The 18,704-nt window shown below is 33.4% G+C and overlaps 1 protein-coding gene and 1 pseudogene across 1 annotated transcript; both read right to left on the bottom strand.

The window, feature by feature from the left end:
• Positions 1-3,329: 3,329 nt before the first annotated feature.
• Positions 3,330-3,755, bottom strand: LOC143565197 (G-type lectin S-receptor-like serine/threonine-protein kinase At4g27290 pseudogene; annotated as a pseudogene).
• A 1,265-nt stretch (positions 3,756-5,020) lies between these two features.
• On the bottom strand, positions 5,021-8,459 carry LOC143565183 (serine carboxypeptidase-like 27). The gene is made up of 9 exons (XM_077052233.1): positions 8,072-8,459; positions 7,893-7,985; positions 7,677-7,769; positions 7,500-7,585; positions 6,913-7,158; positions 6,715-6,842; positions 5,993-6,088; positions 5,466-5,571; positions 5,021-5,170 (listed from the first exon to the last, which is right to left on the bottom strand). The coding sequence occupies exons 1-9, from the start codon at positions 8,457-8,459 to the stop codon at positions 5,021-5,023; spliced, it is 1,386 nt and encodes a 461-aa protein (XP_076908348.1).
• Between the last annotated feature and the right edge of the window lie 10,245 nt (positions 8,460-18,704).

Below are 18,704 nucleotides of genomic sequence, written 5' to 3'. Positions count from 1 at the left end.
GATTGATTGTTAGTTGTATTTACTTGCTTTGTTATTGTTAAATGCTAGTTTAGTTACTTGAAAAATTACTTGGATTGTTTGTTTGGTTAAATTAATTACAAAGATTTAGTATCAAAAGTTAGTTGTGTCCATGGATCGACACTCGGTTCTTACCGATACTTTGCTACAAACGATAGGTACACTTGCCTTTCGTGTGTGGTTTGGTTGTTGGTGAAAACCATTTTTAAAACCCGATTGGTGTGAAACTTTTATTCAAATTTATATATATATATATATATATATATATATATATATATATATATTCACACACGTCATCAGCCCATGAGCGTGTACATGGCGTTTAACTGACCCAACTAATTAACGAATTATCGAATCAATGGAGTTGTTCGGACTATGAGCGTTACATGGCATTTACCCGACTCAATTAAATATCGAATCAACGAATCAAATATAAGTAGTTGGTGTATCTCGGGAACCACCCCGGACGATACATTCCAACCCAAAATCAAATCGAAAATGATTTAAGAAATGAATAGTTGGGGTGCCAATGGATTTCCATGGATTTTTCACCCAACTAAGCATTTAAAATAATTTGAAAACACAATTTGGAAGTATAACCGTTTAGCCGGTTATGTCTACCACGTAACCGTTTAGCCGATTACGGGTACCACTTGAAGTTATGTGGTTGTACGAGATTTTTCGTACCCCCATGCTTCAAGGTGAAAGAGCAAAACACGAGAATTCTTAAGGAATTTCCCACAATAAAATATAATCTACTAAAATTAAGAGGATTTAAAAATATTTTGAAAGTTGAGGCATAACCTCGGAATTTGTGTGTGTGTGCAATAAATAAACAAGATAAATACAATTTAAATAATTAATCTAAGCAAGCTGTAAACAATTTATTAAATAGCACATAAGACAGTTTAGATAAGCACATATAGGGTTCCTAACATATGTCTAGGACAATTTCTAACGACCTATCTTATAACCTTCGGCTCTGATACTAATCTGTCACACCCCAACCTAAGGCGGAAATGCCGGGGCGTGATCCGGTTGCTCACACCTGGAAGATACTATCATAAATATAAATGACAATGTCTAATTAATTATTTACAAATATTACACACAATATCCAAATATACAAAACAATTCAAATACACAAATATGAGTTCATATAACGATTATCTTGATTATATCCTAAGGTCTTGTCTACGTTTCCAACTTCAATCTTCAGGCAACCTGCATATGCGTAGAAAATGGAGTTTTTGTCAACAAATATGTTGAGTGAGACGATCACCAATTTGACACAACATTAAACAATAGCATATATATATAGTTGATAAATGATAAATGCGCAAACCAACCATGTGATAATAATCAATCGATTCATAACAATCATGCATATAACCAAATCGTGTGTGCCAATGAAATCGTTGCCAAGCGAATCGGGCATTAATTACAATGACTAAAGTTGTCGTTTTACCTTTGCCAAGCGAATCGGGCTCTGGTTACTAAGACGGTCGTATGATCATACTAATGAGAACCCTCTACAAGGGGATATGTTGGACCTCTCCGAAACGTTATCAAGTAAACAATTAAACATGTAGCAACTAGCAAATAGCATTCAACTGATATTCACACAATGATTATATTTGCGATTTTGTGTATATATATAGACAGAAAATATGAATAAGTACGCATATGTCCCCAAAACGTTTGAAAATAGTGTATAAAAAGGGGAATGATCAAACTCACCTTTGATGGAAGGCAAGTGATTAATAAATTCGACAAACGAACTAATGATTTAAGCAAGTCGTCCAATACGCGTCCAACGAGATTATTGATCAGAATCTAAAACTTTGTGATATGAAACTATAAATAAAAAAGAACTTAATGCCGCTGGAATCAATCCAAACGGATGAGTAGAACTCTAGTTATATTGATTTTAATGTTTAAACGAGTCGAGTCTGACCAGAATCCGAACTTCGAGTCGGGAGTCGGGTTTTGGGCAGAACCATTAAAATTTAATTATGAGAAGAAAAGTCTTCTGGACTGAACATTGAATCCGACCAGAAGCATGAGAAAACGCAAAGTCAAACTTGTTGACTGTTTTACCCTTCATCGGGTTTTAAAGAAATTGACCAGTCAATACCCTTCAATCTCAGAAATTGATTGAAAATTATTGACTAGGGAATATGCATGAACAATTTTACAGTTTACAACTTACCCGGAAAGTGAAAGGATCAAGAGATATAACGAGTCAAAGATCAACGTATAAGCAAAGTCAAACGTCAAGGCTTGTGTCTTTAACGAATATGCAAAAACCGAAGGGTTTGAGAATGAGCAGAGGTAGGTGACGGTTGGAGGAGATGTAGTAGGGTTAGGTTAAGGTTTACAGCAGGGAATTATGATGTGTTTATATAAGAATAACTAAAACGAACCAAATATGGGCTTTTTAGCCCGTTTAAGCAAGTATATGCGACTTAAGGAAAGAATCTTTGATTTATTCACAAAGGTCTGATATTGGACAAGGGAAAACGAATTAGGAATGGTATTTTAGTTGTATGATGTTTACTTGGACCTTAATTCACTCTAACATGCCTAAAATAAATGATTTTATACCTTAAACGAACTAGAAAACGAACTAAGGCTTAAACAATCTGTGCAGGTACCCCGTTGCGCCGCGCGGCCACCTAGGGTGGTCCTGTCGCGCAGCGCCCCGGGCCACAATGGGGAAAGTTTCATTTTTTTCATTTTTAGTCCATGTAGTTTGATATTTGGTCCATTATTGAACTTTTTATGTTTTAAATAAGGATTTAGACATTATATAAAGTATGAGGGGTATAAATTGAACATTAGAAACTTAAATATATTGTTTTTGTTTAATAATGAAAATCTAAATTATTCCCGGTCGGTTTAAACGTAAATGAAAAATTCGAGATGTTACATACACCCGCTAACCCAGTTAGAAGACTTCCATTGTTCTGGATTTCTTGGTTCAAAACCTTGCATACAAGTACAAGGCGAATACATGTCAATGCTACAGAGTCCATAAGGACCACAGAGTGAAAAACGTTCGCTACTATCTACTTGAATATCTGCATATACAATCCAGTCTTTAATTCGCTCAATCCAACGTATAGCTCGTGTCTTCCTATCAGATGTCAAAAATACCCTTTGAACGAATCGGTGAGTGCATATTTAAAGTAGATTTCCTTCTCATTAACTTCAAACTAGAAGGTGTAAATTGCATTTTCTTTTTCAATAGGAGACCCACTAAAGCCAAGACCATTCCATGGTCCAAGCCTTGAGATTATAGCTTGATTTCATAATCCGACAATTTGCGGGTATCCATGTGTGTGAACTATATTGCTATACACACCTATAGAAGGATCATCAGGACTCTTCCAAGATGTCATGAACCTCTGTAGCCCTGTTACCAAATCCTTCCCGAATTTCATTCCTGGTAGAAATGTGTCACCAGGATAGTAAAAACTTTGCCAAATAAATTTATTTTTATTCCACACAACAAGAATTCCAGTATCTAATAGTTGTGCCGCCACCACATGATTATTACTCAGCACAGAGACAGTTGAATTGGATGACCAGACCATGGTGTTGCCCCCACCGAAAATTGCCAGGTTTCCGTGTGTGCTAACTTTGAGCATGCCTGATGCATCTGCAATTGGTGTCTTTCTCTTAGCCACCCATACAACAGTACCGTGTGATATCTTCTTGTAACATATTCCCATGTATCGGTTCTTGGACTTCCTGGGACTAAAAACGCCCAATTCGAACATATCCCCTTCGGAAACACGGGTGGCTTTACCATCTTTTATTTCTTGATTTGCCAATACGGTATGTAGTGCGGTGCAATCTCATGATAGCAAGACGAAAGCGATAAAGAATAGCAAGTGGTCCTTCATTGATGATCCAAAACATGAAAGAAATGATAATTATGTTTTTCATCTTAAATACTTAAAATGGAATATATATATATATATATATATATATATATATATATATATATAGGCTAAGTATAAAATGAAAACCCATTTGAGTTATGAAAACTCTAGAAACTCATTCTCAATCACATGTTTTTAATTAATGTTTAAATCTTGTGGTCCACAATTAAAGTGAATAAAAAATGTAAATATAAATATAACCTTTTCTCTCTCCCGAAAACATATATAAAAATTAGTAAAAAAATGTTAAAAAAATAGCAAAACATTTTTTTTTTAATGTTTCGATGTTTTGTATTAAATGTTACATGTATTACATATAACAAAAAAAAACACGATGTTACATAGGGTTTTCGCGGGTTTTCACAACTCAAATGGGTTTTCATTTTAACCTTACCCTATATATATAATTCCACCATCTGAAGTCAATTTGATCAAGTGAATGTTTGGTGGTCTTCTTTAGTATGTGACCAGGCACAACATATTCATTCAATGAGGATCCAAAGTCAAAGCAATGACAATTTCTTTTATTCATCTTAGATTATTCAAAGGGCTTAATATTCCACCATCAAAGTCAAGTGTATATGGTAGGCTGGTAACTGTGTTTACCAACTAGACCCGCTTCTCACGCTAATCCTCTTGACTAACTTTATTGATTTTAGTTGTTCTTATCGAAACATTAGTGATAAAAAAAACCCGACCCGAAATTTCTAACGTCGAGTAGATAGAAGTGTTTGTAATGAAAAAAAATGACCTCATTGTACAAAAATGTTGGTCCTGACACTGTTGCTATAAGCGGATATTTTACCGTGTGCATTTAATGTATTTATTAATAATTAAAAGTTTAACAGATTATACATCATAATTACATATAGAAGGAAAACAGCGATAAGTTGCACTGCTAGATCAATTCAACTATTCAATCAATGAACGTTGTCCAATAAACCATACATAATACACACAAATCGTTTTTCTATGCAAATAGGTCGCGACAAATGTTATGAAAGAGGAAATTCAAATAAGCAAACAGAAATAAGACATGAATTTATATAAAACTAATGGACAGAAGATGGTAAGGCGATGCTCTTCAAGAAATGAGCAAATACAGTAAGAGCAAGCCTTGGGCGATCCATTGGAACCTCATGACCTGCCCCTTTCACTGTCAAATATGTCATCCCCTCGTACACTTGGCTCCATCCACCAACCTGCACAATATCGAAATAAAAGGTAAATAAGCAACAAACTGTGCCGTTAGTCCCTTTCAAAATTTACCAAAAACTTTAGATAGAAAAAGTTTATAGTTAGTTTCTAATTTTATTTTTATTAATTTTGGCCATTATTTTATCTTAAGTTGGAATTTTTAATCTTGATTTCTTGGTGGGGCATCCTTCATAAAAGAAAAAAAAAATTAACTTACAAAAATTTAAATTTAAACTACACGTTAGTATTATTTGAAAAATAAGCAAAAAAAAAGAATACTTTAAGAACATGTTTGTATACCTTTTCCTTGTCATACCAAGCATGCCAGTCATCTAGGGTTTTCAATTTCAAAGCTTTGATAGAGTAACGGGTACCCGTCAATGGCAGTACGGCATCGGTGTCTCCACTGATTCATTCCCATTGTTTCGAAACAACAGAAAAATTAGATCAAATGTTAACATTTGTATATGAGTAACCCAACTTCTATTTTGTCTTCATTACTTCGGTTTCATCATTGAAACAATAAAACATTAATACAAAAGGCTACATTTGTGACCAAAACATGTTAAAAACAGTCTAAAAAGTAACGACTAGTTTGCGACCAAATTCATAGCGATCGTTAGCAAGCGACCCAGATCTAGTCGCGAAATCCTAACGGTCGTAAAAAACATAATAAAAATAACTGATTGAAATAACCTGAGGCAAAATATTAAAATAAATGAGTTAAATATAAATTTTTGTCACAAAATTGTCGCAAAATATGACAAAATATATATATATATTTTTGAATGGATGAAGAAAATAAAAGTAAATGCTGGTGTGGTTACCTAAATACCCATATGCGAACGTCGGCCTTTACGAGTTCCTTGAAAATTGGAAGCATTGTCCGTGGTGAATCCGTCCAGCTTCCCCGAACGATGTCACTGTTATAAATTCGTTTCTAATATTTATATATATTTTTGGATTTAATTTTATTTACTATAAGAAAGTTAATAATATACTTAAAATTTGATGATGAAAGGGTTTCACAAAGAAATGAAATGTTATAACCTGGTTTAAAAGCTATCTGGGTTTGGAAAGACCCATGACCTGTTTATTATTATTTTTACTATAAAATTGTTTCTTATATTAATAATATTTAAAAAAACTCATATAATAATTTTCAGTACATTCTATTTTATATGATTTTCATATAAAATATTTGGTGAAATTAATTTTTAATTTAATGAGTTGTTATAACCCGTTTAATTGCTATCTAGGTTTAGTAAGACCTGTACCCGTGAATTCAAGTCAAATGCATGCATGAGAAACCACCATTTACAAATAAAACAATCTGTTAGTTTGAGAGAAACTAAGAAGGTTTCATTTATATATATTTAAGATTAAACTAATTTTCTTGAATACCAAAAGATCTTTAGCATATAATGGTATTAAAGAGTTGTCTTTCTAAAAAGTGAGAGTACAAACTTTGTAAGGTGACAAAAATTTTAAAAAATAAAAGTCATTAAAAAAAGAAAAGAAAAACTTCTTTGTCTTGAATATCACGTACCTGCATGTGATCCAAGGATAAGGCAATCGTGTAACATTAGCATGAAAAGCCTTTTGTACATCTGGCCTGTTCATATACATTTTTGTATACTTTATAATGCAATTATTGTTCCCTCTAAACATCCATGGCTGAAACCAAAAGAATAAAACCTAAATCAGTAACAATAAAAAGGTAACTTGCATTGCAAGTAAGTGTTACCAAAGGTAGGGTGGTGCCCAATTCATGACAAGGGGGATCGTAAATGCCATAGAAGTTGATGTCACCGAATTCAGAATAAGCGCGTAGCAAATATTTGTAACAATCTCCACTTGGAAACAAGAACGAGTCGTATGGGCATGACTCGTTTAGTATTTGGTATGTGGTGTCTGATATTAAGCCATGGTTCCACCAGAACTCGAATGTTCCCACGTTATCATAGTAATCGTCAAGTAACGGGTTACCCAACTGATATAAGAATTAATATCCAAAATTAAATTTTGAATAGTTGAAAATGAAAAAAAAAAAAAAGGTTGGTCTTTAGTAAAGCATGGCCATTGATTCCACTTAGAAATAAGAATAATATGTGCATTTACTACAAGCAAAAAAAAAAGGCTGCTAATATAGTGGCTTATTTAGCTAATCAAACATAAAAATAAAAACTTAAATTTAATTTTCGGTTGCAAATCGATCTAAGAAATTGAAAAAAAAAATAACTAAAATCAAAAATAGATTTCGGTCACAAATTAATCAGCAAAAATAATTGAAAAAAAAAGGTTGATTAAATTTAAAGATAACTAATTGCCTACCAAGAAACCTTTGAAGTTGATCTCAGGATTCTTGACACCTTTGTTTAATCTCACTATGATCTGAGATAGTTGAGGAACATAATGACCTGAAATTTAAATCAAGGTTAGTGACTTCATATGAAATTCAGTCATAAAAGAGTAAAGACCAATGTAATAATATAAATTTGTGCCACGGACCTGCATAGCTTTCACCAGCAATGTAAAATGGCCTATGTTTATATTGAGGAAACCTCAGAAGCCATTTAGTAAGAAATACATACGCATCTTTCGCTGAAAATGTCACGGTTTACACGAAATTTATTCATAGATTCGTCACAAAATAAGCATTAACTTGTGTGTGTTTTAGTGTAGATATATATACTAAAGATTAATATTTATAAAGGGGGGGGGGACCTGTTCTCTGATCGCCAGTGATTTGATCGAAAGAAGTATTTGTATACGAAAACCCGACCCCGGCCGGAGAATCAACAAAGAGCATGTTTGCCTCTGCTTTTAAACCACAATTATAAGGTTAGTACAAAACTAAGAAGTGATTAAATATGCTTGTAATGCACTATGGTTAGAAATATTGCCTTTGTTCCAAGCATATGGATTTAATGAAAGAGTTTTCCCATCAGGATTTACCCGAAAGGGTCCCACTTCCTCGAACGCTCCATAGGCTATAGATGAGCACCCTGGCCCACCGTTGAGCCATAGCACAAGAGGTTTTGATGATGCGGGGCCATTATTGGCCTCGATCAACCAATAGAAAAGGGCTCGTCCTAGCTTCTTATCAACGGTAACATATCCTGAATATTGATTAAATGTCACATTTGTGGGTTGCCCAGGCAAGTTACGAATCCTGTCGTTGAGGCGCTGGTATCGATGTTGGCGACTAGCAGCCGCAGTAGCCGCAGTGGTGGACCAGAGGAGGGTGATGAAGGCCAACACAAAAATAAATGAATAAGTGTGACCTTTCATCGCTGCTAAAATGACTTGACCTTTGCATATGTTTGGGATTTTGTGAAATTATATGGTGAATGGAATATGCAATTAGAGTATTGCTTAAGATATGATAGAGTTTGCTTTAAACAAAATTTAACCTTAGTATCAATGTTGTAAAAATAGGTTTTCAAGGACGAGTACTCTTCGAGTACTCGCTACAAGGTATGGCGCCGAGGAGAGTTTCTCCAACTCCGCCTAGTTACTAAGAATTAATTAAATGTGGTCAACCTCGGTCAAAATCACATCTAATCGGTCAACTTTGGTCGATTTTGACTTTAAGAATAAAATATAATTCATATTTCTATAATATTAAAAAAAGCATATCCCTTTTTTTGTTAATGATTAGCAAATTTTAGAATAATTTAGTATTTAAAAATGTATTTCTCTTATTTATATTAATATATACTTATTTTTTTTATAATTATTTGTATACTTATGATATTTAGCATTTATATAATATTCAAAAATTAATTTTCTATATACTTACCAATTCCGAGGACTCCCCGAGTGCTCCGAGTATACCCAACTACCCATTCGACCACATAGGATCCGTCAAGCGACTTTTGCAACCATGCTTTGTATCTGACTAGTATTTTACTCGGTGCGTTGCGCCAGGACAGGTTGGTAAAATTCTAGCAGTGATAAAATGATGGTTAGGTAAAAGTTAGTTAGTTGGGTAAAAGTTAGTTAGTTTTATATATTAATTAGTTAATTTTAGGTAAATAAATGAATGAATATTGGTACTTCAAGCGTTGTTATGTGTTTTCAGGAACTTGGAAGTTATGGAGCTTATCGGGAATATTTATGAGCTTGGAATGAAGATTTAGAAGTGAGAGATTGGAAGTGCACGCATCACGAGACAATTAAAGAGAAGAAAACAAATCTGCTGGTTATTTTGCATCTTCGCGTGACGTGAAGATGCTTGGCAGGGAAACTTTGCGCGACACAAAGTTGTAACATTCTGAGCCCGACTATTTTGTCTTTCGCGCGACGCGAATATGAAGCTCATGCCAACTTCGTGCGACGCGAACCGCCTTAAACCGAAAAAATCTAGGTTTTTCCGTATATAAACCCATTAACCTCACTATTCGGATTATCACGACTTCCAAAGGCAAAAGAGGTTGTTTAGGGCGACTTTCCATCATTCCGAAGCTTCCGGTTCATCTTGGGTTTGCATGTCATCAAAGATAAGTCACTTAATCGATATGTTGATGCTCGTCTAAGTCCCTTGTTCATTCTAGGCTAGGGTTATGTGTAATTCTTCTTAAGGCCAGATTTATTATGCTTAATGTTATGAACTTGATTTGACTTTATTGTTTTTATTTTGTTCAACTTAGTGCTTGATTGTTTAAACAATTTATATTTACGATTATTGATTAGTACATCACTTGTTTGGTTTTATTCATTAACATTTAGGGTTAGGCTCTTGTGTCATTGAATTTATAATCATCAACTATTGTCATCTAATTAGTTTTCATAAAATATAAATTGGTAATTAGGTAGATCGAGTTCAATTGTGTCAACAATTCGGTTAGGGTATCATTTGTCATCACAATCAAACTAATAGGCCTAGTAATTACTACGCAATATCAAGACAAGTAAATATGGGATAAAGTTGAATAGCACATTACTTGAACCTAGAATATATGTTTTTTATTAATATTGTTTACAAATCTTTCTAAGTAATTATTTAGCTTTAATTAAAAACCTTTTTCTAAAATTGTTTGACATCGTCTGTCCGACTTTAATTTAATAATTAATTTAGTAATATTAAATTAGCACTTTCCTTGAGCTCTTGTGGAGACGACCTTACTTACCCATACTAGTTTATAGGTATTTAAGTCTTTAAAAAAATTGTTTTTGAGTAGACCGCGACGGCCTACGTCATAAAACCCAAGAGTTTTCTTTCTCAAGCGTTGAGACAGTAAATAGACACGAATTCGGTCATTACAATTACGTTTGTTATTGTACTGGAACTAAAATAAATAAATAAATCTTGAGATGGACCAGTAGGGTGGAGTCGGTCAGTAAAGCTCGATCGTTGGTAAAACCCAACCGTTATCGATTCCGGGGGTTGAGACGGCCAATCTACGCAAATTCGATCGGTTTTTATCACGTTTGTTACGATACCAGAACTAAAAAAATTAGCATTCGGTTGGTTTTCTTTATGTTTGTTACAGTACTAGAACTAAACAAAACGCTGTGAGTTTACGCGAATCCGTTCGACTTCCATCACGTTTATTACGATGCCGTAACTAAAACAAAACAAAAAATAAACATAATACCACCAATAAGGTGCTGCAAAGTGACTCAATGAGAGACTTTGCGACACCAAAGATGTAAATTATTATATATAATAATAATATATGCAATTTGAAAATTATATTAGCAACTGATTTGTTAATTTTTAAATTTTTTTTTCAATATTAAAAGACAAAAGTGTACTAAATTTAAGGTGCTAATATGATCATATATTAATTACAATAAAATAAATTGCAGCCTAAAGTTTGAAGCATATACTTCTTAATTCCATTCAAATAATTTTTTTTAACGGAAAGGATCTTACGTGTAAACCTATCCTATCTGAGGCTATGTTCAAGTTCTACTTCTCGTCCGCCATGCATGAGACGATACCGCCTATGCATTAGAACCGGGTAGAATCTGCAAACACTCGCCCACTGTCGGGTTCGAACCCGGGATTAAAGCCCTAATTCGTCCCTTCACCCAAATGTCCATCGAATTGGCCCAAGCAGAAATCAACCCTGCGTCACCACTAGGGAGGACAGGTCTCTTACCTCTGAACCTAAACACATGATCTGAACAAAAATTCTAAATTTACAAGTTAGAAATTGAAAACCGAAAACCTAAAATCTGATATCGTAGAGTTCGATGAGACGGTTCCAACACCGCTACTTTGAGTTCAATCGAAGTCCGTTTGATACCTGTCATACGACTTTCTAGTTGACTATATAATTTTGAATCCATGCCCTTTATATATATGCTAAAAAAGATTAAATTCTCAACTTTTTAAAGATATATATAAAATGAAACAAAATGTCATCTTTTTATAGATTGGAAGGAATACAATTTTATTGGTTTTTCTATAACAATAAAAATTACGTTATTTGTTTAATTATCACACAAATTACATTGTGAATCTGGTCAAAATTTTCTGGATTTAACGTATGTAATACAGAAGCAAATTCCGTAACTAAATAAAATAAACCTTTTGAAAAAAGAGAGAATATATATAAAAAAATAGGATCTCGAGAAAAAGAAAATGGACACTAGGCACGGCACATGATCCCACCACCTCCTTTGACCATGTGTGTACGCAATATTACTTTTTAGTACCTTCAAATTTAAATGCTATTTCACGTAAATGTAGTAATAATCATGCATATTCTTTCTTGAACGGCATTCGAGTAAAGCCTTTGCCTCACCAATCAATACTACCCAAGTCCAACTCATGTGACGGGGTTTTAACCATATCGATTTTTAACACTTTATAGTATCGAACTCAAAATTTCCTCAAGAGAAAACTTCAAAATCCCGACAGGAATGCCCCCTAGCCAGTAGATCTGAGACATGATGGCAATAATCATTCATATACTTGACCATCAATCATCATTCATATACTTGACATCATATATAATTAGCCGCTTCAGAAAATATTCTTCTAGAATTTATATAATATAATATCGTTTGATATTCTAAGACAAAATAGTACCAAGCGGATAATGTTGTTTTGCATGTCTTAAGGTTATGTGTAGTAATTTAACAAAAAAGTACAAAATTAATAATAATTATCACATCACTACCAAGTCGGCGTAGGGGCTCTAGTTAACTTTTTCTTCAAAAAAAAGCGTAATGATCTAAAAGTAAAAAATAATTATGTTTTTTAATATTTTTTATGTAAAAATGTATGTTGGATGGTTTGGTAGGTTGGATAAAAGTGTTGCCCCGCACCCCAAGCCCTCGCGCCCGTTGGTGCCCAAAGAGGCTTACTTCCCTTGGTGTCTACCATTTTGGTTTGGTGAGCTTTGGCGAATATTAAAATGGTTTGGTGGCTTGGGGCTTCACCTCACTACACATGGTCTAAAGGCTATAACCCGTTATTTATTCAAATTTTATATCAAATATCTAAATATGTTATTTTTGTGTCATTATTTAATAGGAAAGAAAAATGAGAAAACACAAACTAATGAAGCGTAGAATTGTGTTAAGTGTTCCCAATAATCATTACTATTATTTGTGGCGAAATTTGTCGCTATTGTCTTTAGGAGCGATTTTCTGGGTTGTTTTTGAATTAGTGTTGTATAATTTTTTTTCAACATTTTTATATAACATTAATTGAAAACGTGCTTGTACCTAAAACAAAGTCCTTTTTTTATAGTAAACGGCTCTCACACATTTTTTTATTTGTAACTTCAATGAAATATAATTACATGCTTTGATTACTTAAAACGATTGAAAGAATATACTTAATTTATTTATTTTTCAACATTCACATATAAATTTAAATTTCGAAAGAAAAAAGTAAAGGTAAATAAACTAAGAGGATGATAAAGAATAGATCATTATTTTCTTTTACGCTTAAGTTTAGCAAAATAAGCCACTTGTTTTTATCTTAAACGCCTTTCGCACATGGTGATTGATCGGCCGTAATGTAGCCATAATATATTTATGCACTTATTATTCGAAGGTGATGAAGAGTAGATTTTTTCTTTTTTTGTTATTTCTTTTATGTTTATGTTTCATAAAAGTAATAAATAAATAAAAAAGTATGCATCAACCGGTAGGTTTGGTGATATAATCACACATTTCACTAATACAGTATTTTATGATTTGTTTCGTTAATTGATGTATATGATTACATGCAAATATGTAAGATAATATATAAGCTTCCAATACATTAATGTGCCAAGAAAATTCTTGTGGCTGAGGTGGGGTTGTAAATGTACACATACAGAATCTCCGTTGTAATATAGCATGTGCCAATCCCTAGTTATATATTATTACTTAACAAGTTGGCACGTTATTTAAAAAGTTCACAAAATAGATAAAACCTGTGTCTTCCCTGTCCGTCTTATCTAACGCCCCCATATCTGGGATTTTATTTGTTTGAAAATGTTCAATGTTAACATCACTTAGGAAATAAGAAAACTATGAAATGTCCTTACAGATCGTCAATTTATATGGCATTATTTTTATCTTTTCATAATATTAATAAATATAATAAAATTAACTTTTATACGATTAATTATATATCAAATATTAATTAAAATATGAACTTTTTATCTTTTTGGCCTTTAGCCATTGGTCATCCTGTATGGGATACCTAAGCATTCTATGTTTGTTGGCCGTTCAAAAAAAAACTTGCAATATTTATGCTGAATTATTAAAACTAAGTGGATGCTAGGTTGAATTTGTGTGTAGTTTGCTTGAATACGAAGAAAGTACCATTTAACACGCCGAATTCCAAGCCCTAAATATTGTGGTGAGACTTCTATACTTCTATTCCATTTACTAAGATTAAAAAGCACTGATTATTAAACTACAGAATGTTTCCGAGGGATATCTTAATGTAAGGTGTTTTCCTTCTATCTAAGAAGTCGAAGTTTCAAATCCCGCATAATACAAATATATGTGGTTAATAGTAGTAGATCAAATATCATTCTAAAAAAATAAACTAAAGAAGCGGGTGATCAATTAAGAGATTTCAAAACCCTAAGGGTTAACGGAGTGGTGTACATCGTTACCATTCTCATCATCTCTTCATTTTGGTACGACGCTCCCAGAATAATGTCCCACCCTCCTTTGACCATTCAACCCAATTTCACATCCCATCAGCTTCATTTTGGCCTTTATCCTTCAGGATCTTGGGATAGCTACAAGCCTACCCCATTCTACTCAGTCATAAAAATAAAAAATACATAAATAAAATCATTTCAATAATAAAGGTTGTTATTTCGTGAATCATTCATAAAAGGCTACTCGGTTTTCATGTAGTCAAAATCTCGGTTTCAGCCCACATAAATTTCGTTATTAATCCATCATTTTGTTTCCAAATGAGCCCATCTTCATCTCTGGAGTTCCCTAGTCGTTGACTCGATGCTGCAAGCTTATAAATTATAATTCCTTTATACGTAATCTTCATAAAACTCTTAAGTTGCATTAAAAATTTAATTTAATAAATTAACAACTTGTTAGTCGTTACACATGAAAGATGCAACTTCAAAATTTAATTTAATAATTTCACAACTTATGCTTCATTTCGAAAACGACAAAATTTTTAACAAAAACTGTAATACAACCAAAGGGGTCCAGGAGACCATACCCTGTGTCCCCATAAGGGAGCCGTGAACATCGAGCAGTGGTATCGGTATTTATTAAAATTATTTTGCAGCGGAATATTTTAACAGGACCGTAGTTAAGGAAAATTATCAAAGTTATAAAAATACCAAGATTATTATTTCATAAATTGGAAAGAAAACATTTTTATACAAAAATAAATCTTATAGGGATAAACCCTAATTTACAAAACACATTTCTTTATTCTAATGGCAAGCCACTTATTTAAGCTAGAAGTCCGCATGCACCATTCATGTGTCTCTAACAAGTCACCTGAAACATGTTTAAAAATATTTGACCAGCAAGAAATACGGGTGACTACATTCATTTATAAACGACACATTTTACAGTTAAAGCATTAAGATGTTTTTACACCTACCTGCTTACAAATTACCGAATGGTACTTGTCACTTGACCGTGTCTGTGACTATAGTCATATTACTTATTGGCTAACAATTATCCAATAAGTAACGTGTAATAGCCTATTAAACAAGCCTTGTATACAAAATCTTATAATACCAGTAGTAACAATCCCGTAAGTCTACAGAGACTTAATTACCGTAATGGAATTAAAACCTTTTGACAATATTTTGAAAGCATTTGAACTATCTGTCACGAGCTTAATAAGTTTAAAATGCATCATGACCATATTGGAAAACTAGTTGTCTCACCAATGTAAGTTGTACAAAAACTCAAATGTCTCACCTTGCAAGTTTACATATAGCGAGTTTCCTGTTATTAAGCACCCAGGTTAAACACAATGTAATATATCTAGATTAGTATAAACCGGTAATCATAACGATAACCACGAGATTAAAAACTTTACACGATGACACAATGTATTACCTTGTTCAGGCAAAGCTTTTGAATTTGTGTACTGAGCTTCTTTAGATCGAATTGGTTACGACTACTCAATGTATTTTACCAACACTCCTATATATAAAAAAATGTGTGTGTGTGTGTGAGAGAGAGAGAGAAAGAGACATGATTTGGGATGAGAAAATGAAGGCTGATTGACCCCCCCTAGCTGATTTTTGGTTTGGTCGCGTATCGCGATGACCACAAACAAAGGTCATTACGTAGCGCGATGAGCATATAGCTTTGCCGAGTCAACCCTAGCTAGGCAACGTGTCTCGTCTGTGTAACATTCACGTCGCGTATCGCAATGGGTTACTTAAGGATTCGTCGCGTAGCGCGACAGCTACAAAAGTTTTCTAGATAGTTACACGTCATCGTGTATCGCGACAGGGCTTATTTCAATCCGTCGCATAGTGCGATGGAAAGATTATTAAAAACTTTTATTTTCCACAAAAATACTAAAGCGGCTTGTGACAATGTGAGGCTTATTTCAATCCGTCGCGTAGCGTGATGGGAAGATAATTAAATTTTTTTTGTTTTCACAAAAATACTAACGCGACTCTCAAACGGCTCGCGACCGAAGTGCAAAGTGCGGCACATTGCACCCATCGCACTTCGCCTGACCCATGCGAGTCGGATACTTCGCACCCTCTGCTAGGCACTGAGTGTGTCGTGTCATACAAAAATATTATCATATAAGCTCCTTTTCTTATAAAGAACTTACAATTTTTGTAATCTAGCGATGTGGGATAAAAACTCACTTTCTTATTTATATTAAGGCGGAAGCATTTCATTTTCTTCCTCTATGGGATGAAAACTTAATTTATTTTCTTTGCTCTCCATTTGATTATATTTTTTGTTTTATAGATAAAGATGAACACTTATCTATGGTTAAAAAATAGGTCTGAGTTTGTATAGTTTAGACTGATCCCTTTGTGATAATCTTGTGTTGCTATTTGACAATGCCTAGAGGCTATACATTTTGATATGTATATGACTTGTAATGATCTAGCAATTTGCTTGGTTCTTTCTTCATCTGTTTTCCCTGTATCTCTTTATCAAATCTCCTAACCAACATATGAAGTGTATATATTTGTGTCATTCAATATTCTGGTGAGGAATCGCCCTACCAACAAGCACTTGAAATGCAAACTTGTAATACAAAATAAATCGATTTGCTGATCATCACAACCTCATTTGATGATATTTATTAAAAGTTTAGACAGAGAAACTAAAGTTTATAATCAGGAAAACATGTGTGAATTGAATAGTTTTCGTTTGGCTTGTTTATGCGCATTTAACATGACGAATTTAGTAGTCACAAATATGTTAAAAAAAATAAGTGGTTTTTAGCGTATTGTATTTAATAATCGAGGGATGGAAGTTGTATGCTATGAAACAGAAGAGGGACCATTTATGACATGTAAAAAGTGCTAGAACAAAACATGGATAAAAATTAACAACATCGGGGCATTCCGAAAATTGAACTCGGGACCTCTTGCACCCTAAGCGAGAATCATACCACTAGACCAAATGCCCGTATATTTAATTGGAATAAGGTAAATTTTAAAATCCACATATTTAGCAAATTACAACAGCAGAACAAATTTAAATTACCAAGCATGATAAATATAAAAATCCCAATACGAATAAAAACAGGAGAGAAACCCAAACCCCAAAACAACACTGGGTTGGTTCTACAATTGTCTCTCTTTATTGCACTTCTTTTCAAGCATTTATAGTATATAATTATACACCATATATCGGAAAATGTTAGCCCAATTCGTAGTGTAATTTAAAAGATACTGTGTGATCACTTATGTTGCCTTATTAAAAACTTACTAAGAAAATGCAGTTGGACGAAACTTAATTTAGGAGAAAGAAGTAAAATGTGTATAAGTTACCCTTAATTTAACTTGTTCCAATTTTAATGTGAATTTGCTTGACTTGATCTAGCAAACATTGTTTTTTTCTAAAGCTCATACACTAAGAAAAATTTGTCGAAACGTGTTTCGCTTATCACATTTGCCAAATCATCAATCTCAACCAACTGATTATGCTACTGTAAGTGTTTGCTTTGTCGACTTCCAAGAAAGCATCAAGCCGCAATATGCAAATTATAAACATGTATGATATCATACTTTACATCAAGAGATAGATATCCAACATCAATATCCCCAGTTGGGACTTATCATCTTTCTGTTAGAATAGATTACGCCTTGTGCCCAAAAAATATAAAGAATGCCTGCTCTATCCCGTCCAAAAATTAGACTACGTCTGGATTCAAAGATTTATCTCGTACTTTAGAAGGTATTATCACGTCTTGTGTTATGAATGCATTGATCACAGTCTAGCAATCAGACAACCATGGGTGTGCTTACTGAGTTATTCGATAAACTCTGTTCATATTAAAATGTGTTGACATCTTCAAGAGTCTGATTGAAGAGAAAATCCATAACAAATAAACTCTAAATGTACGCCGAGGGTTAATTTAGTTGTGTTAAGGTCTTTCAAAGTTCTTCAGTAGTTTGATAGTCTCCATCTATCTCTTTAAAAGATATGATGATGTTCGATAACTGATATAAATGTGTTAACATCTAATAAATGTAGTATTATTGAAGCGAAAACTCATAATACATACACTTGAACTGTAGACCGAAGCTCATTTTGGTCGTGTCAATGACTTTAAAAATTCTCTCCTTAGAAGTTCGATTGTGGCTATATATCTCTTTAGTTGTTCAATAGTTTAACTGACATAAATTGTGATATAGTGAACTTTAATAGTGAAAGACACCATTCATAGATAACCTACCAGCTTGATGTCTACGAGTGTTCGGATAATAGGCCTGAAAACATATTTCTTGTCAATCAAATTTAATTAAGCCTTTAAGACATCCTGACTTTGGCCAGTCATTTATATGCATGTACTCTTATAGAGTTTTATATATGTATGTACTTTTTTTTAGATTACATTTACTACTATAGCGTATTCAAATGCTTCATTTACGT

This window comes from Bidens hawaiensis, unplaced genomic scaffold (genome assembly GCF_021521415.1).
Source record: "Bidens hawaiensis isolate Kalapana, Puna unplaced genomic scaffold, B.hawaiensis_p1.1 tig00022300_1, whole genome shotgun sequence".
In the NCBI taxonomy this organism is placed as follows: domain Eukaryota; kingdom Viridiplantae; phylum Streptophyta; class Magnoliopsida; order Asterales; family Asteraceae; genus Bidens; species Bidens hawaiensis.
Note: the sequence above shows the minus strand (reverse complement) of the source record. Positions and strands in the feature narration are given on the sequence as shown.